Raw genomic sequence first — 26,128 nt, forward strand, 5'->3', positions numbered from 1 at the left:
GTGCAAAAGATGTTTACATCAGACCATGCATTTTTTCTTAGGTTTGCAATTATTATTTATTAGAATTATTTACTTTTTCCCCACATAAACCCCTAGGTTACAAGTTACGATTAAAAATCACTACAGGTAATAATAAACATACTTAAATTCCTCCTGTGCTTGCAGAGAAATTTCCCTAACAATCATTATGTAGAGGATTAATAGTGTAAATGATTGGGCAACCAAAGTGCAGATTTGGGAACCATAACAGAGTGTAGATATGAATGTCATGGTAATTTGAGCTTTTAATGATTTCCTTGAACTTTTTCCACTTTGCAAAGCATTTAAGCATTTAATGACTTCACTAAACAAGAATTGGTGCACAAGTTCTACAAAGGGTCAAAGGTATACAGACGAGATCAAATAATTATATACCCCCACTATTTTTTGGTTAAATCTCCCTCAATAACTCACATCTTGCCGGGGTGGTTTTAGAAGTCATTAGATCCAAGTGGTTGTCATACTTCTTGCTATATATTTGTCTCAATATTTGAACTCTACCAGGGCCTGGCAGAACTGGTAGAGCTCATTTAAAATTGTTGATTTCTTGGCACTGATCTGGCTTTTAAAACAAACTTTCAATACGGTTGAGCTCAGAGCTTTGAGTGGGCAATTTCAGCAGCTTAATGTAACCCAGTTCCTAAAATCATCTCAAACAAAAGAGAAGAAAAAGCAAAACATTTAATGTTCATTGTTTCTGTTCTTACTGTCCTTGTTTAATGAAAGTGAAACGAGATCAAAATATTTATTTAAACATAGAAGGGACGCAGATTATATATGATATGCTCTGGTCAAACAAGGGTTAAGTTTTCTCAGAGGGTTGATGAGCTCTGATGAGAGCCTATTGTTTTACTCCACTCCTCGCATGTCAGCCAATCGGTGAAGCTCTAGGCAGCTCTTGTCCCTCCTTAGTACCAGCTCCCAAGTTTTCACTCTCTTGATCGTACAGCTGAACAGAGCAGGCGGACTAAAACTTTGTTATCAGGCAGAGCGAAACCGGAAGGTTTACTGAGCTGTGGCTTCACGTAAACGCTGAGCATCCACTCGACGGCGGTCAGGTTTTTATATGGGACGAATCCAAAGACCAGGTCAGCGATTCCAGAACCCAGAGTGTTCCACTGTTCACTGGATGGCGAGCCAACCCAAGATCCTAGGAGACGATATACATATACATGCACACTCATTTGCACATTGATGGACTACAATCCTCTACTGTACAAGTAGTACGGTAGGACAGACAATCACACACACACTCCTTGTCGGACGAATTCTATTGGAATACACCCGTTTGTCATGGGCCCCACCGGTACCATTTGGACTTAAAAAAAGACTCATTCTTTTACTTGTGCACAATTTTATTTTATTCTATTTTTTTTGCTACTTTGGGGGAAATTTTTATACTTGACATTCTGTTAAAACCTGTTGAAATACTGTGCTGTTTACAAATTTATTTTACAAGACTTAACATCACTAAAGTACTTTTAAAGCCACACAACTGTGTTTGTCTAGTTTCTCTGCCATTCGTGTACCAGAGCTCTAAGACTCGTTCTTAATCTTCTGATGCTAGCCCAAATTACATTTTACCTTGGTAATTATCCATTGGTACTTTATATAACTCAACGTGCTACAAAAGTGGTGAGCTACCCAGGAGCTCTTTGGTGCATGAATATCAGCAGTGAAACCTCCTTAAAGTGTGTATTTTCATTTAAACATCTTTTGCTATTGCCACAAGATGGATTTTGTATTGAGCTCAGGTATCAAAGTCCCCAATGCAGTAATTGTTAGTGGTATACTCAATTCATCGGATGATGAAGAGGTTCTTGACTTTTTGAAGCAGTATGGTACCTTTAGAGCCGTCCCAGTTGTAGACTCCAAACTCCGAATTTTTCAATAACCTGATCGTTGAGTACCGAAGTGGTAACTCCATTGATGCCTTAACTGATCTTTTGCCATACACATATGAAGTTGAAGGGAAGCCCGGTGTAAAATACCATGTAAGAGCTCTCTCCAGCGTTTACACTGCCAAGGTGGGTGGCAGTGCTACCAAATCCTACTTAGATGAAATAAAGCAGGTGGCAAAACTGAGTGGCAAAAGTTTTGAAGAGGTACTGAAGTCGATGATGACAGAGATCAGTGAAATCATTGGGAGTTCAGAGACCGATGATGAATGTATGCTCTCCTCCATGCAAGCTGATGATCCAAACAGGGAGAACCAGCTTCACCCCTCTCTTGAAACTTCTGAGATTGCACGCCAGCAGTTGTCTGAAGATCCACCACAGGTAGGATTGATTCAAGGTGGTACAGAGCCACACATACCTGTTGATTTCAAAAAGAGCCCATTTAGTGCGGCAAACAGTTTCAACCCACCTGAAATTCAGAAAGTCATTGTGGAACACATCGTGAAGAAAGATGACTTGATTGCACGTTCATAATCTCCAATGAGACTCCGCTCATTCTCTGGTAGGATCCCCAGACCCAGCGGTGAGACGGATTATGACACATGGCGTTCACATGTCGAACTTCTCAGGAAAGACCCCGCCATGTCTGAACTTCAAAAATCTAGAAAGATCTTTGAGAGCTTGTTGCCCCCTGCAGCTGACATTGTCAACAGACTGAGCCCAGAAGCTACACCTGAAACTTACCTTCAGTTGTTGGATGCAGCTTTTGGAACAGTGGAAGACGGAGAGGAGCTTTTCGCCCAATTCATGAACACTCTTCAGGATCCTGGTGAAAAGGCCTCTGCATACCTCTGCCGTCTTCAGGGCGCATTGAACCTCACTCTGAAGAGGGGAGGAGTCTCTGCTGAGGATGCCGATAAACACATTCTCAAGCAGTTTTGTCGTGGATGTTGGGACCACACCTTGCTCTCAGATCTTAATCTGGAAAAGGTCAAGGTCACAAGTGCGAAGCCTGACCAACTTATGGCAGAGCACCTTGCCAAAACCATGGTACTGCGTATAGTGTGGTCAGAATGGCCACATCTCAGCAAGTTGCAGTAATGACCCAGACCCCACTCTTGTTGCTGATAAGAGGAAGCAATTGAGAGAGAAGCATCGCATTTGTGAGATGAAAAACACTCCATCTGCTGACCAGGATTTTTAGACGCAGTCTCAGTTGTGGGGCAAACTGGGACTGAAGCAGGTCAACATCGTCCCACTAAATCTGGAAGTCAAGCTAAACCAAGAGCACAGGCCACTTTGAGGCAATCCCATGTTGGAGAACAACCTTTCAGACTACCTAAGAGGCTCATAGGCAAAAAAGAGTACAGGTCAAGTCATGATCAAAGGTAAGGTGTGCAGTTGTCTCCTTGACACAGGTTCTCAAGTGACCACTGTCACCAAGTCCTACTGTGACCAGTATTTGTCTGAGCAACAGATAGAGCCACTACATGACCTTCTGGAAGTTGAAGGGGCCAATGGGCAGCTTGTACCTTACCTGGGTTATGTTGAGATTGGAATCACCTTTCCTAAAGACTTTCTTGGTGCTGAACTAGAAGTCAAAACGCTAGCTCTAGTAGTCCCAGACACCGGGACATTAACCAAGTCTTGTGTATTGATTGGAACAAACACTCTTGATGTAGTGTATGAAATGTACATAGAGGCAAACCCAGAGGGCTACCAACCCATTCCTCATGGGTACAGAACCGTACTCAAAGTACTGGAGTTGCGGCAAAAGCAATGTTCAGATGAAAACGTTGGATTAGTGAGGATGCGTGGCAAGGATGAAGTGATCGTCCCAGCTGGGAAAACAGTCGTTCTTGAGGGGACAGTATCAATCAAGGAATTTTACACTGAGAGATGTGCGCTGTGGAATATCCTTCAGTATCTTCCCTGCCTGGGGGGCTTTTAGTGCAAACCTGTCTCCTTGACTTGCCAAGTAACCAGTTGTGCAAACTACCTGTAGTAGTTTCCAATGAGTCAGAGCATGACATTACCATCCCAGCTAAGAGTGTGATTGCAGGACTCAGTGCAATACAGACTGTCCTATCTCACAAACAAATTGTGAGTGAGCCATCAGAGTGTGAATCATCCAAGACCTCTAGTGTGACATTTGACTTTGCCGACTCTCCTATCCCTTCTGACTGGAAAGACCACATTACTCAAAAGCTGAGCAGTATGCCAGAGGTCTTCGCCCAGACTGATCTGGATTTTGGAAGGACGGACATGGTCAAACACCACATTAAGTTATTGGACGAAACGCCATTCAAACACAGAGCCCGACCAATTCACCCACACGACATAGAGGCTGTTTGAAAGCATCTACAAGAGCTTCTCACAACTGGAGTAATCCGCGAGAGCGAGTCCCCATTCTCCTCACCAATTGTTGTGGTCAGGAAGAAGAACGGTCAGGTACGTCTGTGTGTTGACTACTGTAAGTTAAGCTTACAAACAGTGTAAAGACGCATACGCCCTCCCAAGACTGGATGACACCTTCACCGCACTCTCAGGTTCCAAGTGGTTCAGTACACTCGATCTTAAGTCCGGCTATTATCAGATCGAAGTTGCAGAGAGTGATAAGCCCAAGACTGCCTTTGTCTGTCCACTAGGTTTCTGGGAGTTCAACCGTATGCCACAGGGAGTGACAAACACGCCAAGTACTTTTCAGAGGCTTATGGAGAAATGCATGGGAGACATAAATCTGAAGGAAGTTGTTGTTTTCCTGGATGATCTCATAGTTTTCTCCAAAACCCTTGAGGAGCATGAAGCCAGACTCATGAAAGTCCTGGAACGCTTAAAGGAGTATGGGTTAAAGCTGTCTCCCGAGAAGTGCAAGTTCTTCCAGTCCTCAGTTCGGTACTTGGGGCATGTTGTTTCTCAGCACGGAGTGGAAACTGACCCAGAAAAGACGGCCACACTTAAAACTTGGCCAGTCCCTCAGAACCTCAAGGAGCTGAGATCCTTTCTTGGGTTCTGTGGGTATTACAGACGGTTTGTTAAAGGCTACTCAAGTATTGTGAAACCGCTGAACGATCTAACGTCCGGTTATCCACCACTGAGGAAGCATTGCAAATCAAAAGGGAGGAGTAATCAGTATCATGATCCAAAGGAGCCGTTTTACGGACGGTGGACCCCTGCATGCCAGAAAGCATTTGAGGCTATCATTGACAAGCTAACATCGCCTCCAGTCCTGGCCTTTGCTGACCCAAAGCTGCCTTACATCCTTCATACAGATGCGAGCACTACGGGCCTTGGAGCAGCCTTATACCAGGAGCAGGAGGGACAGCTGTGGGTTATCGCCTACGCGAGTAGAGGTTCGTCGTGTAGTGAGTCCCGCTATCCAGCACATAAGCTCGAGTTTTTGGCTTTAAAGTGGGCTGTAACAGAGAAGCTGAGTGACTACCTCTATGGCAATCAGTTCACCGTTGTCACAGTTTCAAACCCTCTGACCTACACCCTCACCTCAGCAAAACTCGATGCAACCAGCTACAGGTGGTTGGCGGCCCTCTCTACCTTCAATTTCAGACTCCAGTATCATTCTGGAAAACAAAATGGAGATGCCGATGGACTGTCGCGTCGTCCTCATGGCAAGCTACCTGATGACCTTATATCTCAAAAAGAGAGAGACTGGATATGCCAGTTCGCAAAACAACATCTGTCAGATCCAGACAATATTGACTCAGTCGATCAGGATGTCGTTCATGCTATCTGTGAGAAACAGTTTGTTTATCATTCAACCACCTCTGAAGCTTTGGGTGATGATGCAGGTATAACCCTTGTCGAAAGTCTTGCCATTTCTGAAGATGCTGTACCTGACAGCTTTGAGCACGAAGAGACATTGGGAGGCCTAGACATCATTCCCAAACTCTCACAGGCAGATCTCAGAGACAGCCAGAGATCTGATCGGTGCATCAGACATATTATCACCCAGATGGAGAGTGGGGAGAAACCCCCTCCCACATTGAGGAAAGAACTTCCAGACGTAGTCCTATTGCTGAGAGAGTTGAACAGGTTCGAGCTGTGCAATGACTTCTCTACAGAACACGCCATGAAGGTGGTAGTAAACATTATCAGTTGGTCTTACCTGAAGACCTGTGAGAGTCTGTGTTGACAAGCCTACATGACAACATGGGTCATATGGGAATAGAGTGCACACTCGATCTGGTCAGAGCAAGGTTCTATTGGCCGAGAATGTCCTCAGATGTGGAGAAAAAGATAAAGACCTGCCACAGGTGTGTGCACAGGAAAACGTTACCTGAGAAGGCTGCACCTTTGGTGAATATCATGACGACAAGACCCCTTGAGTTAGTCTGCATGGATTTCCTATCCATTGAACCAGACAGCAGTAATGTGAAAGATGTTCTTGTCATCACAGATCATTTTACTAAATATGCAGTCGCTATCCCAACATCGAACCAAAAAGCTCAGACTGTCGCAAAGTGTCTGTGGGACCATTTCATAGTACACTATGGCATTCCTGAAAAATTACACAGCGATCAAGGGCCTGATTTTGAGTCTCAGCTGATCAAGGGGCTGTGTGAAGTAACAGGCATACAGAAGATTCGGACTACGCCGTACCACCCCAGCGGCAACCCGGTGGAGCGTTTTAACTGAACACTCTTAAGTATGCTTGGAACTCTGGAGAACAAAGACAAGTCACGTTGGAAGGATTTTGTAAAGCCTTTAGTTCATGCATACAACTGGGGCGATCGTGGCTCAAGAGTTGGGAGTTCGCCTTGTAATCGGAAGGTTGCCAGTTCGAGCCCCGGCTTGGACAGTCTCGGTCGTTGTGTCCTTGGGCAAGACACTTCACCCGTTGCCTACTGGTGGTGGTCAGAGGGCCCGGTGGCGCCAGTGTTCGGCAGCCTCGCCTCTGTCAGTGCGCCCCAGGGTGGCTGTGGCTACAATGTAGCTGCCATCACCAGTGTGTGTGAATGGGTGGATGACTGGATATGTAAAGCGCTTTGGGGTCCTTAGGGACTAGTAAAGCGCTATATAAATACAGGCCATTTACCATTTACCAACTGTACCAAGAACGAGGTGACTGGATTCACACCGTATGAGCTGATGTTTGGGCGTCAGCCACGGTCGCCTGTCGACTTAGCATTTGGTTTACCTGTGAGAGAACAACGAAACAAGTCACACTTCCAATATGTTAAGGACCTCAAATTCCATCTCAAGGAGAGCTATAAAATAGCTACACAGAGTGCTGCAAAGGTAGCCGAAAGTAACAAAACCAGATTTGACAAACATGTGACCACATCTACCTTGGAAATTAGGGACCGAGTGCTGGTCAGGAACATATGCATTCGAGGGAAGCACAAACTCGCCGATAAATGGGAGCAGACCGTCTACGTGGTGGTGAAACGAGCTGGAGACCTCCCCGTCTACACCGTTATACCAGAGGGCGGGGATGGCACCCTACACAGAGACCTCTTACTCCCTTGTGGGTTCCTCTCTGCAGCCAAGGAAGTGAAACCTGAAGAACCAAAACCAAAGAAAAGGCCCAGAACGCAACAGACCACTCACAAAGACAATGAAAGAGCAGATCACCCCTCGGACGAGGATGATACTGTTTCATTCCACTGGTTTGCAGATAGATCAGTGCCAAATGACTCAGCGTACATTGTCAAGCGAGATGTTCTGCTGACTCATAAATCAAGTCTTGGTCAAGATAATGTGACTGCAGATCAAGACAAGTTGGCTGGTAATACTCCAGCTTGTGCAGACACCATATCCGATGCTGTTCCAGCCAGTCATGCTGACCACAACCAACCTTATGACAATCAGATCACAAGTTATAGAGAAGCCTCGTATGAAGAAGACTTACCTGAAACGGAAAGAGACTTACCTGGAAATGATGAATCTGAAAAGGAAAAAGACTTACCTTCTACGGATTGCCCTGACATGAGGGATGAACAAATCCTACTTCCCCCAGACATGTTAGGGAGTGATGAGGAAGGAGGGGACTTGATATTTGACAGAGAAACAGTAAACAAGGAGAGAGATGAACAAACAAGCAAAGAAATTCCTGTCCGACGATCTGAAAGAAGTTGCCAGCCACCAAAAAGGCTAGACTACCCTGAATTGGGAAATCCCCTTGTCACTGTGGTCAAATCATTATTTCAGGGTTTAACCACAGCTTTCATTGAATCTTTAAATGCTAAAGCTGAATTATTGTTCTTAGATGATGCAGTTTGCAGTAGACACGCAAAGGGACTTGCATGAATTCAAGAGGGGAGGGTGTAACCCAGTTCCTAAAATCATCTCAAACAAAAGTGAAGAAAAAGCAAAACATTTAATGTTCATTGTTTCTGTTCTTACTGTCCTTGTTTAATGAAAGTGAAACGAGATCAAAATATTTATTTAAACATAGAAGGGACGCAGATTATATATGGTATGCTCTGGTCAAACAAGGGTTAAGTTTTCTCAGAGGGTTGATGAGCTCTGATGAGAGCCTATTGTTTTACTCCACTCCTCGCATATCAGCCAATCGGTGAAGCTCTAGGCAGCTCTTGTCCCTCCTTAGTACCAGCTCCCATGTTTTCACTCTCTTGCTCCTACAGCCGAACAGAGAAGGTGGACTAAAACTTTGTTATCAGGCAGAGCGAAACCGGAAGGTTTACTGAGCTGTGGCTTCACGTAAACACTGAGCATCCACTAGACGGCAGTCAGGTTTTTATATGGGACGAATCCAAAGACCAGGTCAGCGATTCCAGAACCCAGAGTGTTCCACTGTTCACTGGATGGCGAGCCAACCCAAGATCCTAGGAGACGATATACATATACATGCACACTCATTTGCACATTGATGGACTACAATCCTCTACTGTACAAGTAGTACGGTAGGACAGACAATCACACACACACTCCTTGTCGGACGAATTCTATTGGAATACACCCGTTTGTCTGAGAAACTGAGATTTTTTCAAACTCTTTTTTTCCATTTACATGTGGACGAGGAATACAGAGTTCGTCACGCAATGCCAAAGGTATGTACCTTTTTTCACGTCAGCTGTGTGCCACGTTATTGCTTACAGGAGATGAATTGCAGAATGGCAGATAGTCAGATTAACAGTATTTTGTCTCTATCTTCAGGTTTTGCATGCTTACATATAAACACGCAGTTACTTTCCCTCTATTTAGAAAGGCAGAGGCGTCACGGTGTAATTATTTTACATGTAATTGTTTTTTTCCTGTGTAATAATATTCAACACTGCTATCAATACATTTTTCAAAAAAATGCCTCTCTGTGCAAAATGGGTTTAAAAAACATAAACAGCTGTGGGATACTGTTTGTCTGGGATTTAAACAGGGGGAACAAATCTTGGTAGCATCAGCCTGATGTTATTTTTATCCCACTCTAACTTTACTGTATAAAGAGCTAACATCTCCAAAATTTCAGGAGTAGTTAGTCATTACAACAAGTATTTGTGAACTAAAATTCAAGAATGTGGGATACTGTTTGTCCGTGATTTGAAGAGCCCAGCGTGTGCTCCCGATGAAGGGAAAAGCAATTCTGTAGGGGAGACGTACCTTAGCACTTGAGCAGGTGAAACCAAAGGGAAGATTTGCTTCACCATATTTTCTAGTCTTTGGCTTAGAATGAAGTTGGTTTGGAAACATATTCAGCAATGCTACATCTCCTGCTTTGCGTTTGTGTGGGTGCCCCGTGCTAGCAGTGTCCAAGTGTTGTTGTTTGTTTGTTTTTTCCCTTTTCATGCCACGCCCCCCCTGCAATGGCTCTGCGCCCCCCCTAGGGGGCGGGCCCCACACTTTGGGAAGGTCTGGGTTAGCCGATGATGAGCCGGAACCATGGAGGAGCGCTAACGGACTTCAGCCTGGGTTGAAGCCCTCCAGCGCTTCCCAGGAAGACGATGACATGCTGGACATTGGCCTGGACATCCATGGTTTGTCGGAGGATGAGCAGGAGCGCTCATTGTCTGCCCAGTGTGCCGCTGCTGCTGCACCGGTTGGCCACGATGACACCTCTCTTTTTTCCCTTTTTCACCGTGCTGCTGAGAAGCTGCAGACCGATTGGCCCTCTCCTCTGCTAGCTCAGAAGCCGTCGCAGTTCACAGGTTTTTCCTCCGAACGGAGCCCGCAATGGCCAAAATCCCTCAGGCCGACGCTGTGCCATGAGCTCCGTCACTATGCTCCAGACATGCCAGGCGATGTGCCTGGCGGAGCTCGGATCTCTGGTTCCTGATGACAGCCCGCTGGCACCTTTTCTTAACAAGGTCAGAGTCGCCACGGATTACATCCTCCGTGCGTCCTGCTGTGCAGCGCTCTCCCTGGGCTTCAACAGTAGTGGCACAGAGGTGTGACTGACCCTCTCTGACGTCCTGGATATGGACAGGGCTGTATATCTGTGTCTGCGGCTGGGTTATTCGGACATTCAAGCTCTGCGCGACATCATCCCCTGACGTCAGGTGAGGCCCAAGCCTGCAGCTAGCCCTCACAGGCCCGCCACTCCTTTGCCGACTGGCAAGAGACCAGCGCCTACTGCCGCAGTGGGTGTGCCGCCAGCAGGAGCACATCCTCCAGTCCAAGCTCCACGCCAGTCGGTCTGGAGCAAAGGCCCACGCTCGGGCCCCCGGTGGAACCCAACGCCCAGAAGGAAGAAGCCTCAGCCCTCCTAGCTGTGGTTCCGAGTGGAGAAGGGGTCCAGCAGCAGGAAGACGCTACTTTTACCCCTCTGTTGCCGCCCAAAAGGTGCCACTTAAGTTCTCTCCAAGCACAAACCCCCTGCACACAAAATGCCTCAGGTTGTAACTCCCTGTTCAGGTGTGTTAAATGTTCAGGTGACCACATTAAGTGTCGCCGCTGTTTTTCATTGTTGTACCAATGGCCAGACATGCTCCTGTATGCATTTCCCCCCAGTGGAAATGATATCTCCAGTTCTAGAGAGAGTGTGTCGGCAGTCTCTCTCTCTGATTCTAGTGGCCCCTTGGTGGTCCACAAGGTCGTGGTATGAAGAGATAATCAGCCTGCTAGCAGCGAGTCCTTGGCAGATTCCAATCCGCAGGGACCTCCTCGCTCAGGCAGGAGGAGAAATGGTTCATCCACACCTGTGGCGTGATCTGTGCACCTTCATGCTTACCTCCTGAGAGGTCAAACTTGATTGCTAAGGGTCTGCCACCTAGTAGCAACAATTCAGAGCGCTAGGGCCCCATCTACTAGAGGCTTGTATGCTTACAAATGGCGAGCCTTCGAGCAATGGTGCCAGGACCGCCACACTCTCCCATTTCAGTGCTCTATCCTTCCTGTTGTGTTCAGGTCAAATTTGACCGATTTACAGCTTAAAGCACTCATAAATATTGTGTTTTACATCCGATTGCCTCAAGGCCTTATGCATCCTCCACACCATGCACTAGAACATTTCACAGTGATTATCGCCTCTTTTGTTGAATTTTGAGTGTTTGATTACATCTGTGGTGTTCCTGGTCAAAGGTGATCGCCATAGGAAATGAATGGGTATCCCACTGAATAGTCCACTGAACGACCCATTGAATGGGCCACTGAACGACACCCACTGAACGACACCCACTGAACGACACCACAGAATGGGTCACTAAACGACCCATTGAATGGGCTGCTGAACGACACCCATTGAATGACCCACTGAATTGGCCACTGAACAGGTGGGTGGAGCGCCTACCAGTTATGTACAATGCAGGCCCTGAGGTGACAGTTGATGAGCACCTGGTACCTTTCAGAGGTTGCTGTTTCTTCAAGGTGTACATTCCAACAAACCAGGAAAAAAGGAATAAAGATCTGGGTAGCAGATCTTTATACACACACACACACACACACACACACACACACACACACACACACACACACACACACACGGCTTCTGTATTTTGCTTCTGTATTTTGTAATACATTTTCAGTGCGTATTTGTATTTTCAATGCAGTTATTTTATGTCTAATTCTATTTATTCATGTTAAACACTACTTTGAGACATTGTTCAGAGCTAAAGAAGGTTGAATAAATGAATAAAAATAACCAAAGGGCTATTGTGGATGTTTTGACATTCCTGCAGGAGCTGCTCGATAAGGGCCTTTCATTTTCAACAATTACGGTTTATTTAGCACCTATATCTGCTTGTCATGTTGGCTTTGACAGGGTGACACCAGGTGCACATCCCCTTGCTATACATTTTCTGAAAGGGGTTCGCCAGCTGAGAGCCATGCTTAAGTCCAGTGTCCCTGCTTGGGACTTGTCTTTGGTGCTGTTTAAACCCATTGAATCTGTGGATATGAAATTTCTCTCAAATAAGACTCCATTCCTTCTTGCTTTGGCTTCGGCAAAGCGGGTGGGTGTCCTCATGTGCTGTCTGTGCATCCCTCCTGCACACAGTTCTCTCCTGATGGCCACAAGGTCATAATGCGTCCAAATGCTGCCTATTTTCCCAAGATCATGCCTGCATTTTATAGCTCAATGGAGTTTGAGGTGCTGAGCTTTTGCTCCCCTCCTTTGGCATCTGAGGAGCAGAGGAAGATGCATTCTCTTTGTCCAGTGCGTGTGCTACACACCTACATTGAGCGCGCTTAGAATGTGCATTTGTGTGACCAGCTGTTTGTCTGCTTCGCTAATCCAACTAGAGGTAGAGCTCTGTCTAAACAGAGGCTGTCCCACAGGATTATAGAAGCTATCTCACTGGTGTACAGCACCAAAGGTCTTGCTTTGCCCCACTTATGTGTTGTACCGTGTGAATCAACTGAAAGGCAACGAATAGTTATGTCCATAATTTCTGCTCCCTGAAGGAGAGAAACGAGGTGGCCCCACTGAGCATTTTGGCTCGGTGAAGAGCGGCTATTGAACTGAGGGATGACTGTGATGACAGCGGTTATATGTGCAGGTGGGACCGTACGCATGTCATCACATGTCGGCTGTATCCCAATTCAGGGTCTGCAGCCTTAAAGTACGCAGCCTCAACGATCCTCAAGGGCCGCATACTTAAAGACCGCTAAGGCCGGAAGTGCGAGACTTGTGAAATGGGACGGTCCAGCCTCCGTTGCGCTGCCCAGGTTGCCTAGCAACCATAATACTAACAGCTGGAAACATTTCATACAGCATTGTTTGACAGAAATGAAGGAGAAAATCTTTTGTTCATTTGTTTGGTTGTTTCTACACGAGCTTTGATCATTCTCTGTAAGATTAAGGTCAGCTATTGAACGGCGTATATTTTAAAGTAAAGGCTGTAAAACCAAGTTAGTACAAACGTCACTAATGTCACATAACTTTGCCGACATGTGGCCAACAGTAATGTTTTAATGTTCTTCGTTATTAAACATTTGCACATAAATAAGTGACATAATATTCAGTACTTACTTAAAGTTTACTCTTCAGGCGCCCCTCATCCGCCGTTTTTTTTCGGCAAAATTATCCACACCCACCGCCGCGCTATGCATTCTGGGATATGTTGGGCCACGAAGTCTACACCGCCACGTCCTTAAAATTCAGGGAAATGAAGGACGCATTTGAGGGCCGCATTTCGAGCAGCCTTCGAATTGGGACAGCCTTTGTCGCGTCGCTGTGACGTAATCGGCCTTAAAATGCGGCCTTTAAGGCTGCAGACCCTGAATTGGGATACAGCCCTCATCTGCCTTAAAGACGTGAATAAAGGTTTCTTCAGCCAGGACATGCGAGGGCGTGATATCCCTTACTTATGTGTTGTACCTCGTTCCTCTCCTTCAGGGAACAGAAGTTATAGACATAACTATTCGTTTCTAGTCTTTAGGTTTTGTCACTGTGCCTCCCCTGTATTCCACGTTTCATGTCTAGTCTCCCTTGTCTTCATGTTTGTTTATCGCCTGTGTCTGTTTTGTGTCAGTTATGTTCCCATGTCTGATTCTTCCCCAGTCCCTGTGTCAAAGCCACGTCTTAGTGTGTGGCTCATGTTTCCTGTTTTATTTTGATAGTCCCTTGAGCTGTGTTCAGAGTGTTCTGTTTTGCTTCCTCCCTGTCTCATTGTGTCAGATGAGTTCCAGCTATGTTTCCCTCCTGATTCTCATCCCCTCATTATCCTTTGTGTATTTAGCCCTCTGTCTTCCTTTGCCTGTTGTTGGACTGTCTGCCCTTTGTTTCCTAGTCCCATGTTTTTCTTGTTCCAGGTAATTTCGATCCATGTACTTAGTGTTTAGTTAGTTGAATATTAGTCTCCCTTTGCTTTGTTTGCATTTCATGCAGCCAGAAATAAAGGCTCACTTTTTGTTAATATTAAATTGTGTCTTGGTATTGGTACTTGTGTCTTGGTACTCTCTCAACATTGAGAGAGTAGAATTTGGGTCTACTCTCTCTCTACACTCCTCACCGTCTGCCACTGCAGACATGACAATTTGAGCCTATATGAATGCTTCAACACTATGCACGCAATTCTTGTTTTTAAAGTCATTAAAGGCGTACGCTGTATAATCATTCCACTCTGAAAAAAATAACAAAATGACATGGCAATCATGCCCATGATGAGTGTATGTAAACATCTTACTACAACTGTAAACCAGAACTCTTGTGTCTGAATGAACCTCAGATCACTATAGTGAGGTAAATCTGCACTGAAGATGTAGGTTTAACACTACATTAGTATGCCATTGAAGGTACAAATCTATTTGACCTTCACTGGAGCTTCTGTTGAAGTGTCCTGGGTCCTACTCCTTGGTTCTAGTCCTCCTGCCTCCTCCTGTCCCTCTTCATCCACCTGATGTTGGTCACTCTGAGGGTTTGGTGGTGATGCTGAAGGTCTCTGCTCCTTTGCCCTGCAGCCATTCTGCATCTCTTGCTCATTACGGGTTTCTAGCCTGTGGCTCCAGTCACTGAAACCTTCATCTTCATCCAGGCCCACGGAGCAACTGGGCTTCAGCTCCTCATCTGACCTAAGAATAGAGCACAGAAAATTTATCACTTACCTGATCTCAGAAACCGAAACCTTGGCCTTGGGTGCAGTGTTTTAGTCATGTAGTCTTTGACATGTAGTCTTTGACTGTGTTAGGGAGATTTGGACATTTTCACAGTACTCATAAGTAATTGGTCCTTTAAACAGAGGAAGGAGAAGTATCACATGCCTTTATGGGAAAGCCTGAAAGTCTCACAACATAGTATAACCAAAAACAATGTGTAAATAATTGTCAGAAAATAGCTTTAATACTTAATTTATGTATTGTAATTTAACCATGTTTTCATTATTGCTAATCTTAATGGCATTCATAGTCCATATGGCAGACATCCAGGTTTATAATATCACTACAATAATCACTATCAGTGGTGCAAAAGGTCAATGTGAAGTTAGGCAGAAGATGGAAAATAACTAATAGTAAATCTGGCAAAAATGGTCAGAATCTTACTAACTTTAATAAAATAAAATCTTGACAGCAGACATGGAGTTCAGGACCCAGTCTGATCATTTGAAATTTTCTGACTCTGTGTGTGAGAGCTCACCTGTCTGAGGTGTAGAAAGGTAGAGCTTTTAATCTACTATCCTGAGTGAGCCCATCCCAGTCAAGAGAAGAATAGTTATCAATAATTAATACGGTTTTCTCTCACATTGGGAACACCCTTACACAAGTTTAAATGATTCCCTCTTATGATTACACCCCCTCCACGACTTGAAGTCTTATGCACAACATCTGATGACCTGTATGTACCAACCATGCTGAACTGATTTTTTTTCCAAACTGACCACATAAGGTAGGAAAATATAAAAGGAAAGCCAGTCAGTTTTCTTATTTTCAGTTAATTCTGCTATTCACATTTTCAGAACTTGATAGTCAAGTTTAGATTCTGTTTAGTTAAATTTGTTAGGCAGAAAGTGAGCTTGCTTCGGAGCAAACAAAGAAAATATATTCATGGGGGCAAAACTGTTGAAATATGGCCGGCAGGTGGCATATGGGATCTTAGGTTTCAAGCTCCATGGAATCAGAGACAATAACTGTGGAAACACCAAACAGAGGCACTGCTGCCTCCAGTTTCAGAAAACCTCAAGTCAGCAAACCAACCTTATAAGCAGCAACAGATTAAAAGCTACTGATGTCTCTAAATAACGCCAAGTAGAATTTGTTTTTACACAAATGTTTCTCTTAAAAAAGCCATTTTCAGATTGTCCCTTGCTAGAGCAGGAGGCACTGGATGTCCTTTGGCAGAATGTCTTACACTGGATCTTCTTCCTGATGCAAACTCAGAGGGGATTTGTGTCTCTCACTGGAATCAAACTGTCACCCTCATACTTGCCAAGCAAATGTGTTAACCATTACACCACTGGAAATTCCAGAGTACCCTAGATTTCTCTATAAAGGTTCATATTATATTCAGCATTTCAGATTTTAGCAACTGGAATTCTATTTAGATTAATCTAATTCAAATCTTGTCCTTTTAGCAATCTATAATAACAGGTGTCTCACAAACTAATTATATTTCAGTGTGACTGGGTGGTAGTTAAGGCAATGGGTCAGGAAAAGAACTTACAGTTGTTAATACAGAAATTTTCTGATAAGAGGATGAGTGAGTTGTGCAGTTTATGCTGAGTATCATAAACTCAAGCGATGGGAATATTTCCTCCAGAGATTCCCTTTCTGACATCTGCCCATACAACCGGAAGCTGATGGTGCAGCAGCTTTTTCAGCTCCTTTACCTGCAGCATCACTGGGCTAGGTAACTGGGCTGAATGTACTGATGACACCAACACACGCTTTTCCCCAACAATCAGCACAGACAGGCTGAGCTGTAAACATGAAGAGCAGCCCGTCTTCAGTGTTTGCTGTAAATGAAACGGTTGGGTTAGTGAGAGAAACCAAGCCTTGTTGGAACAGATAGTATCAGCTGAGAAGTCTTGCTAGAAAGCAATCCAAGCAAATTAAATACTCTTCTTGGTTGTCTTATTGGTGTATTAATCCTAGCTTCACTTGATTAACATTCCTAAGTTTTATAAACTGCTGCATAAAGACTAAACATGCATGCAACTCATTAGAAGAGTCTTTAACTTGGACATTTTGCAAAGTTTGTGATGTGAATTCTTGTTGTTTTAAGTTTATCAATTTATTACTGTGAAGTATTCACAGAGCACAAGCTGTCCTTGTGTTTAATGAAAGTACAGCCTCTCTAAGCAATAAAACATATTTTTTAAAAGTCTTTGTCATATCATACAACTGAAAGTTCAAAAAATAATTTAATGTTTCATTGTTTACTTTAACATAATGTTCTGGTTTGAACCTTCTGGTTGGCTGGGGATTTTCTGTGTGATTCTCCCTATGCCTCTGTTAGCCTTGTGAGGTTGGTGACCTGGATGTAAGTGGATGGATGGATACATATCCTTTTACAGCTCTGTAACATTTCTTTGGGTGGAAGACTATAAAAAACTCAACTTAAGCCTAAGATAAAAGGTTATTTGTTATGTGACGAGAAAAATTATGCTCAATATTACCTGTGTCGCTCTGACCTAATCACAGCAGGTTTAAAAAGAAAAATTACATACTTTTATATTTTCTGTTTCTAGACAGACTTGTTGATATTTACGTAGCAAAAGCTGTAAGAAGCTGGAAGGCCTGACAAACAATGTGTGGTACAACATTACTTACTCTGTGTTTTGTGTGTAGTGGTTCTGTTGGGTGGGCTCGAGCCAGGACGGGCTCCTCTCTCCTCTCTGCTTTTCCCTGGCCCTTCTCCTTCTCTCCCGCTCAATCTCTTCAGCATCCTCCTGGCTCCGCTGTGCTGTCACCCTGCAGTTCGCACAAAAATCATTACACTTACAGGACACACAGTGTATACTGCAAATGCAATGTTATACAGGGAGTGCAGAATTATTAGGCAAGTTGTATTTTTGAGGAATAATTTTATTATTGAACAACAACCATGTTCTCAATGAACCCAAAAAAACTCATTAATATCAAAGCTGAATGTTTTTGGAAGTAGTTTTTAGTTTGTTTTTAGTTTTAGCTATTTTAGGGGGATATCTGTGTGTGCAGGTGACTATTACTGTGCATAATTATTAGGCAACTTAACAAAAAACAAATATATACCCATTCCAATTATTTATTTTTACCAGTGAAACCAATATAACACCTCCACATTCACAAATATACATTTCTGACATTCAAAAACAAAACAAAAACAAATCAGCGACCAATATAGCCACCTTTCTTTGCAAGGACACTCAAAAGCCTGCCATCCATGGATTCTGTCAGTGTTTTGATCTGTTCACCATCAACATTGCGTGCAGCAGCAACCACAGCCTCCCAGACACTGTTCAGAGAGGTGTACTGTTTTCCCTCCTTGTAAATCTCACATTTGATGATGGACCACAGGTTCTCAATGGGGTTCAGATCAGGTGAACAAGGTGGCCATGTCATTAGTTTTTCTTCTTTTATACCCTTTCTTGCCAGCCACGTTGTGGAGTACTTGGACGCGTGTGATGGAGCATTGTCCTGCATGAAAATCATGTTTTTCTTGAAGGATGCAGGCTTCTTCCTGTACCACTGCTTGAAGAAGGTGTCTTCCAGAAACTGGCAGTAGAGTTGAGCTTGACTCCATCCTCAACCCGAAAAGGCCCCACAAGCTCATCTTTGATGATACCAGCCCAAACCAGTACTCCACCTCCACCTTGCTGGCGTCTGAGTCGGACTGGAGCTCTCTGCCCTTTACCAATCCAGCCACGGGCCCATCCATCTGGCCCATCAAGACTCACTCTCATTTCATCAGTCCATAAAACCTTAGAAAAACCAGTCTTGAGATATTTCTTGGCCCAGTCTTGACGTTTCAGCTTGTGTGTCTTGTTCAGTGGTGGTCATCTTTCAGCCTTTCTTACCTTGGCCATGTCTCTGAGTATTGCACACCTTGTGCTTTTGGGCACTCCAGTGATGTTGCAGCTCTGAAATATGGCCAAACTGGTGGCAAGTGGCATCTTGGCAGCTGCACGCTTGACTTTTCTCAGTTCATGGGCAGTTATTTTGCGCCTTGGTTTTTCCACACGCTTCTTGCGACCCTGTTGACTATTTTGAATGAAATGCTTGATTGTTCGATGATCACGCTTCAGAAGCTTTGCAATTTTGAGACTGCTGCATCCCTCTGCAAGATATCTCACTATCTTTGACTTTTCTGAGCCTGTCAAGTCCTTCTTTTGACCCATTTTGCCAAAGGAAAGGAAGTTGCCTAATAATTATGCACACCTGATATAGGGTGTTGATGTCATTAGACCACACCCCTTCTCATTACAGAGATGCACATCACCTAATATGCTTAATTGGTAGTAGGCTTTCGAGCCTATACAGCTTGGAGTAAGACAACATGCATGAAGAGGATGATGTGGACAAAATACTCATTTGCCTAATAATTCTGCACTCCTTGTACATTTTAGAAAAGACCTTTTAAGAGGCTATATGTAGCTTATCCAGCCCTTACTGGATAAGCGCAAGGACATGGATGGATGGATATATTAACTCTAAATGGAAATCAATTCTTCATTAATTTTTACATACATACATACATACATACATACATACATACATACATACATACATTTCCAAAAAAGTGTATTTAAAAAAAAAGCCATAAGTAGTTGTAAAATTCTTCACATAGTTTTCATGTAATTACTGTTGGTGGACTTTTATGCTGTTGAAGAGATGGTAAAGTTGGCTTCCCCTCAGTGTGTGCCCATGTAACTGCCCAAGGCTCCCCAACCTTCCAGATTTGCTACATTGTTCTGAGTTTGTGGACACCTACTGTGAATATTAGAACAACATGTGATTATTTAGAAGGTTACTCTGCCAGGAAATATGCTGCTCTGAAAGCCAGTGTTTTGGTTCAGTATTTCCATGAGAGCGCTGATGTTGAGCAATAATGCCTGCATTGCTCCAACTCATCCCAAAGCTGTTGAATTGAAATGAGGTTGGGGCTCTGTGGATGCTCTTAGAACTCGGGGAAAAAATCTTTTGGGAACTTGCTTTGTACACAGGGTGCTACAAAGATGTCACTAAACTAAAATTTCCTTTAATTTAGTCTAAGAGGCCAAACCCAGGATGATATAGTGAGGATTGAAAGTTGTAAGAAATGAAAAACTGAACTGACCTTATTAGCATCGAGCAGCCACGCTGGCACCCAGATCTATGTTATGCACATTTGCTATTTATCTGGTACAATGTTGAAATGAACCTATGGAAGTATATGCATGATGAGTTTTTCACACATAATTTAAAATTCACTGGAAAGAACGAGTCCTTTCCCATCAAAAGCTCATTAGTTCATTTGCCCGATTGGTTTTAGCTTCCAGTGGGTGTGACCTGATAACAATAACTCCTTTTATTGTCCAAGAACATCTGGTGGAGTTTGAGCCAGCTGCCGTGCTTTTTCACTTAATTTCAATCTCGAGAGAAAAACAGAGAGAAGGAGAGTGAGGAGGTGGAGGAGGAGGTCAAGATATGGAGGAGAAGGACAGAGAGAGACCTTAATGCTCCATCTTGTCATACAACTCGAGGTCTGGATAAAGTCTTGTCTGGAAATTGGAATGAGCAAAACCTCGGAAATATTTATTCATCTGATTGGCTGGGAGTTTGACATCACTTAAATCTCTGGACTTTCTATTGTGTACAGAAAGGGTCTTTGGAGTGTGATGTCATTGTTTTGAAGGAAAATGTCAGCTCATTACAATTTGGATACAGTTTTAACAGCCACAATGGCAGTGAATTCATCACTTTAATTGCTTCTGTTTGGAAACATAACAACATTGTTGCATATTCTTTATTTCTGGCATGCAAGAAGAGACGTTGGGCTTAAAATAAACACTCTGGAAGCATTTTTTTTTAAAAAAAGCCAATAAATGATTAAGTTTTAGCACTGTGTGTAAACATTCAACTATTCAGCTTTGATTTCTTTCTCTGGAATGGGATGGTAACGCTAATGTCCATGTTGTAGTATAGTATACACATCATTACATGATTAGCTTGATGAATGATACATATCACCTATATATCACATCAAATTATCAACAAAACAGAGAGAGAAATACTAGGAGAGTTGCATTGTTTGGAAAAACACCCCTCTCCAAAATCCCATTTGTGGTTTTGTGAAGAGATACAAACCTTGTCAAACATTTGGAATTTATTCCACACTAACTTGTTTTGGAAATTGTTAGTCTGTGATCAATCTGTTTGAACCATATGCATTGGTAGAAAACTGCACCAAGGAAAAAAAGCATCAAAATAAATGATGGGTGTAAGTTTAATAATGAGGTAGTCGATTCAACGCTATGTTAAAATATGACTATATAACATTAAATATCACATTTACATCCTGGTGCAAATAATTGGTTTCGTTTGTTTGTCAGATTTTTATTATTATTATTTTTAAAAAGGGATATTATCTAGTTTATGGATTTAGTTTGCTATTAAAGCTAGCATTAGCTGCTAACTTATCATTCTTGACTCTTGTCCACATATAATCACTGCTGGCCCATGCCAGCAGTCAAAAAGCTTCAAAATACATTACTTTATTTTTAGTGTCTCATTTTGAAATATTTTTTTCTGACGTTTCATAAAACTGTACAAGAACAGCAGGAACAAAGAAAGGAAAAAGTGTGATCTTGTTGGTTCTAACTGAAGGAATACATAAAACATGCAGAAAATTTGCCAGTGCAATGCAATGCAAAAGGCTTAAATATAAATCAGCTCATCTGTGGATATAATCTTTGTGAAAGTTTTTAATAAGCAACTGAAGAAAATCTCATTGCTTAAGACTTTTAGTGAGGACGCTGACCATAAGTTCTAAGTCAAACATGCTGTGGTTGTTATGTGGGAAAGTGACCTACATAAGATTGTACTCACTAGAGATGTAGTAGGAGTCATGTTGTCAAGTCTGTCTTAAGTTTGCAGTAATCTGATTTGATGTGTGACAGGGCTGTTTTGGCTTCGCAGTCAGGCTATGGGGAGAGAGAGAGTGGGTGGTGATGGGTCAATTGGAGATCAGGTTTGATTGTCTGGACCTCATCACTACTGCATGAAATGTAACAAGGGGAAGAAGCATGAAATCTTTATATGTCCATATGTGTTGGCTATTTGCTCGCTGATGTTTGATGTTTCTGTTGGTGTCTTTTGGAGCATTTTGAATGAAATTATCTGACAAATAATATGACCTATTGTGAGGTACAATGCACTCAGAAACTAAAGTATTTTTGATTGGATGTTGCTTATAACTAATTAGCACCTATGCGGTTTTTGAATACACGATGGCAACAAGCTAACTAGCATTTTCTGACAACTGTTAACCTCTCATCCAGATTTGTTACATAAACTTCTGGCTCCAAAAACAAAAATGGCAGCTGAACTGCTAACCTGAACAGATTAAACATGTAGGAGTCTAGAACTCTTCTCCAGAAGAAGTCACTAAATGAAGTGACCTAATGTTTCTCACACTGGAAACGCAACATCCAGAAGAACAGAGTCAACTTTTTGAGTGGGCTATGCAAATGTTTTGGAGCCTTTTGGAAAATGATAGCCTGTTATCTATTTAGCATAATTTGTTGCCTCAAGGACAGCCTACCTGCTTCCTAACACACACACTGTTTGCTTATCTAAAAGCTATGTTTAGGAAGTGGTATAAAAAACTGTGTCAGGTTAAATTTCAGAATTAGTTGATCATGCTTGCTGAATTATTATTTCTGTGCAAAGGCAAATGTAGTCTTATCAATTCCTGTAAAAATTTAAATTAACGCATGAAATAATTGCAATTTTACATATGTTGGCCAAACTGTAAATATAGTACTCTCACATAGTCTTTAATTTTTATGGTTTGTGATGTGATCTAAAATTAGATGACATCCCACTGACACTATGTCCTTAAGTAATTGCTTCCTTTGAGTAAATAATAATTATGTACCTCTCTGGAAGTTGATTAGGCAGTATTGCGGCTGTATAAACTGCATATTTGTGTGGTGAGGTTTATAGAGTCACATCACTTTGTTTAAGGTGAGTTGAACTTTATGGTTTCTGTCAAATGTTAATACTGGCAAATGTCATGCCTTTGTACTTATTTGAGCACTCAAAGTATTTTCTTACTAGAAATCTCATTCACCAATCACACACATTCATACGGTGCTTTATAACATTCACGCACACACATAGTCCCATATGGTCCACTGGGGTAACTGTTGGGGCAACTGTTGTTGGAGGATACTGACTCCGCCAGTGCCAAAGGATACTTTGGCACTGGCGGAGTCAGGGATGGATTCACCAATGTTTTGACTGGTGGATGACCTACACAATCAATCCATGCAACGTGTGGTATAACATCAGCAGCACTTAATCTATGCACACAAAACAGTGGACAAAGAACTGACCAACAGCTGGCTTGTCTGCTGACTTGTTGCATTCTACACGACTGCTTTTAGATGCAATAACAAATCAGTCTGGCAGTGTGAAACTGTTTGTGTGATCTGCCAAAAAGCACAGTTTTGTATTGTTGCATTTTCTTCACATGCTCAGACAATGTATTGTCTCTGCAGAGTGGTCTGAACTACACGGTATCCTTGGGGTCTGCTGGGGTATTTAACACAATGTTAATAACCATAAAATTACAGAGGATGTCTGTCTGATTAGCATAATTTTTTCCACCATTTACACAATGAGGCAATGCAGGCCTGCAGAACAGGATTTTCTTTGTGTGTGTGTGTGCGTGTATGTGTGTACGTAGTAGAGCAGGAGGGGGTTCAGGAGTCAGCCAGATGATGTCATAGACATTAAGAAAGTTGCAGCTATAAAGGAAGCCATTGAACTCAGCCTAATGTCATTTTGAGTATAGTCACATAGCAATGCTCCAGCACTCATGGAGGAAACAAGAAATACAAGAAATACAGAGACAATGATTGTATCACTGATTCAGGGTCCTGTGCCTATTAGAGGTGAAAAATTAGAGCAGATTGCTGTAAATGGCCAAATTAGGCAAATAGAGAACAGAAAGCAACAAATGGCTGGTTGAATTAAAAATCATTGTGATGATAAAAGTAACTTAAATTGAGCAATTACCTCCATTGTTTTAAAGGAGGAGCTGCAGAAACTGTTTAGAACTCATTTTACAAACTTCTATTTAATTCTTGGTAACTTGTCAGGTCATGCTCCAAAACAGTGGTTAACAACTAGTCAGCAGAAGACACTTCTTTACGTTTTCTTTAGAAAAATACTTATTTTTTGTCTTATTTTGTTTAACACTAAAACTACTAAACTATACATTTTAATTTCTCCGTTACCACATTTCTGGTTTAGAAGTATACACAATTTCAGTAGGATGTGAAATACGATTCAGATAAATGTGGTGCAAACTGGTTGCAATAAACCTAAACAGGGGTGAGGTGACATGTAAGTACAAAACAGAGATACTGGACTGCTTTGTTATAAGCTTTTCACTCACATCATTTGAAAAAACAGTCACAGCTTCATGTTATTTGCCAAGTACTCCATTGTAATGCTGAAGTCATGAGGATGAAATGTCTTGATTTTCAAAAAACCCACATCACCCATCTTCAAGGACATAATTTAAACCATGAGACCTGCATGCATACAATTGCATATTAAAGATAAAGTAGAAAGGACTAAGTTGAAATCGAAACATAAAAAAGCCATGCTGCTTTTCTGCTGTAATCAGTTCATCTCTTCATTTTTACAGTTTTTCAATTTGTACATTACAGCCAATATAGATGACGCTTGGTTACAAACAATATGGTCATATGATCATAATATAAGATGTATTACAAATATTGCACGTTCAAAAATGTATCTTGCTTCAAAGTATGGCTGATCGAAATTTTAGCTGTACTCATAGGTTTTTAATATCTGCTAGATATGCACTTATCTTAAGTTTATCGCTAGCATTTAAATATGCATTTGCATTCTTCTACTGTTTTGGCTGATGTGTCATTATGTATCTACTCATTTTATTGTGCAGGTGAAGAATCTGTGACCAAAAAACATTTCCCACTGACCTGATGAGGTTCTGCAGAAGCTGCCTGCTGGAGCTTCTTCTTCTGATGGAGTCTGACATGGTGAACTGGGCCGCTCCTGGTCCGTGGTCCTGGATTCAGTCCTGCTTCTGAGTTTGGTGTACTCTTAGACCTTCTTTACAGCTTTTTTCTTTTATCTTACTAGCTCAAGTGGGCCTCTCTCTATTTCTGTCTCCCCCCTCCCCTCTCTTTCTGGTCTCAGGTCTCTCCTCCCCCCATGTGGTTTTCATTGAGGCACTTTAACCCCCTCCACCTCCTCTTGCCCTAACAAATGTCATGTGACTTTCCCAAGGGGGAAAGTGAGATGATATCATAACACTGAACTGGTAACAATACTATATGCATGTAACTCTGTGTTTTCTTTCATTTAATTATTACTTATATTCATTTAGTAACACTTCAGACTGTTAATAATGCACAAATTTATACTTCCTATGTTGTTTTCTAATGAAAAAGTACATTTTCTTTACATTACCTGAGAATATTCAAACACTCGTTACCAGTCAATATCTCTCATTCACAGTGTTGCCACAGTTACTTTGAAAAAGTAATATATTACGGACTACTGATTACTCCTTCCAAAAGTAACTTAGTTACTTTACTGATTACTTTATTTTTAAAGTAACTAAGTTAGATTACTAGTTACTTTATTAGTTACTTTCAGAAGCTGCCAATAACACTCCCCACTGCCTCAACATAAAAAAATCAACCGATTTTGCCAATACTCACTTTATTGGAAGTGTATTTTAACAGTAATGTCAACAATATATCTCCTGACATTTGAAGTTGAACTTAACTTTTTTCCTGACAGAAATACTTGTTTGTATGAAAATAAAGACAGTTTTGTTACTTCACTTAACATAAATACTTTTTATAAAAAAACAAACAAACAAACAAAGAGTCTTTCTTGACTTCCCTTAAGATACTTTTTATACCATCCACATGTAAGCACTATTGTCCGCTTTTGTAACTTTGGACTAATCTTATGAAAAAAAAAAAAAAAAAAAAAAAGAGACTGCAGGTCCAACTTAAATTGCCTTACTTCCTTGCAGGTAATTGTTTTAAGTTAATCAACTTGAAAACTTTAATAAGTTTATTAAGTGACTTTGATAAACTTAACTATTTACAAGTAATTGAATTATTTAAATTGGATTCCCCATTCTCTGTTTTTTC

The 26,128-nt window shown here is 42.2% G+C and overlaps 1 protein-coding gene and 1 long non-coding RNA gene across 2 annotated transcripts in view; both read right to left on the minus strand.

Annotated features, from left to right (window-relative positions):
• Positions 1 to 25,109, minus strand: part of LOC120729280 (lymphocyte-specific protein 1-like) — a 42,702-nt gene extending 17,593 nt beyond the window's left edge. The window contains exons 1-3 of the mRNA XM_040024815.1: positions 24,938 to 25,109; positions 17,553 to 17,693; positions 14,600 to 14,858 (exon numbers count right to left, since the gene is read on the minus strand). Of these exons, the coding sequence (XP_039880749.1) occupies positions 14,600 to 14,858; positions 17,553 to 17,693; positions 24,938 to 24,996 (459 nt within the window). The 5' untranslated portion in view covers positions 24,997 to 25,109. The remainder of the gene's footprint in view (positions 1 to 14,599; positions 14,859 to 17,552; positions 17,694 to 24,937) is intronic.
• Positions 143 to 9,109, minus strand: LOC120729281. Its single transcript, XR_005694878.1, has 3 exons — positions 8,928 to 9,109; positions 5,182 to 5,187; positions 143 to 153 (listed from the first exon to the last, which is right to left on the minus strand). It is a non-coding gene; the product is annotated as an uncharacterized LOC120729281 (long non-coding RNA).
• Positions 25,110 to 26,128: the final 1,019 nt, after the last annotated feature.

This window comes from Simochromis diagramma, unplaced genomic scaffold, assembly GCF_900408965.1.
Source record: "Simochromis diagramma unplaced genomic scaffold, fSimDia1.1 OVJJ01000299.1, whole genome shotgun sequence".
In the NCBI taxonomy this organism is placed as follows: Eukaryota; Metazoa; Chordata; class Actinopteri; order Cichliformes; family Cichlidae; genus Simochromis; species Simochromis diagramma.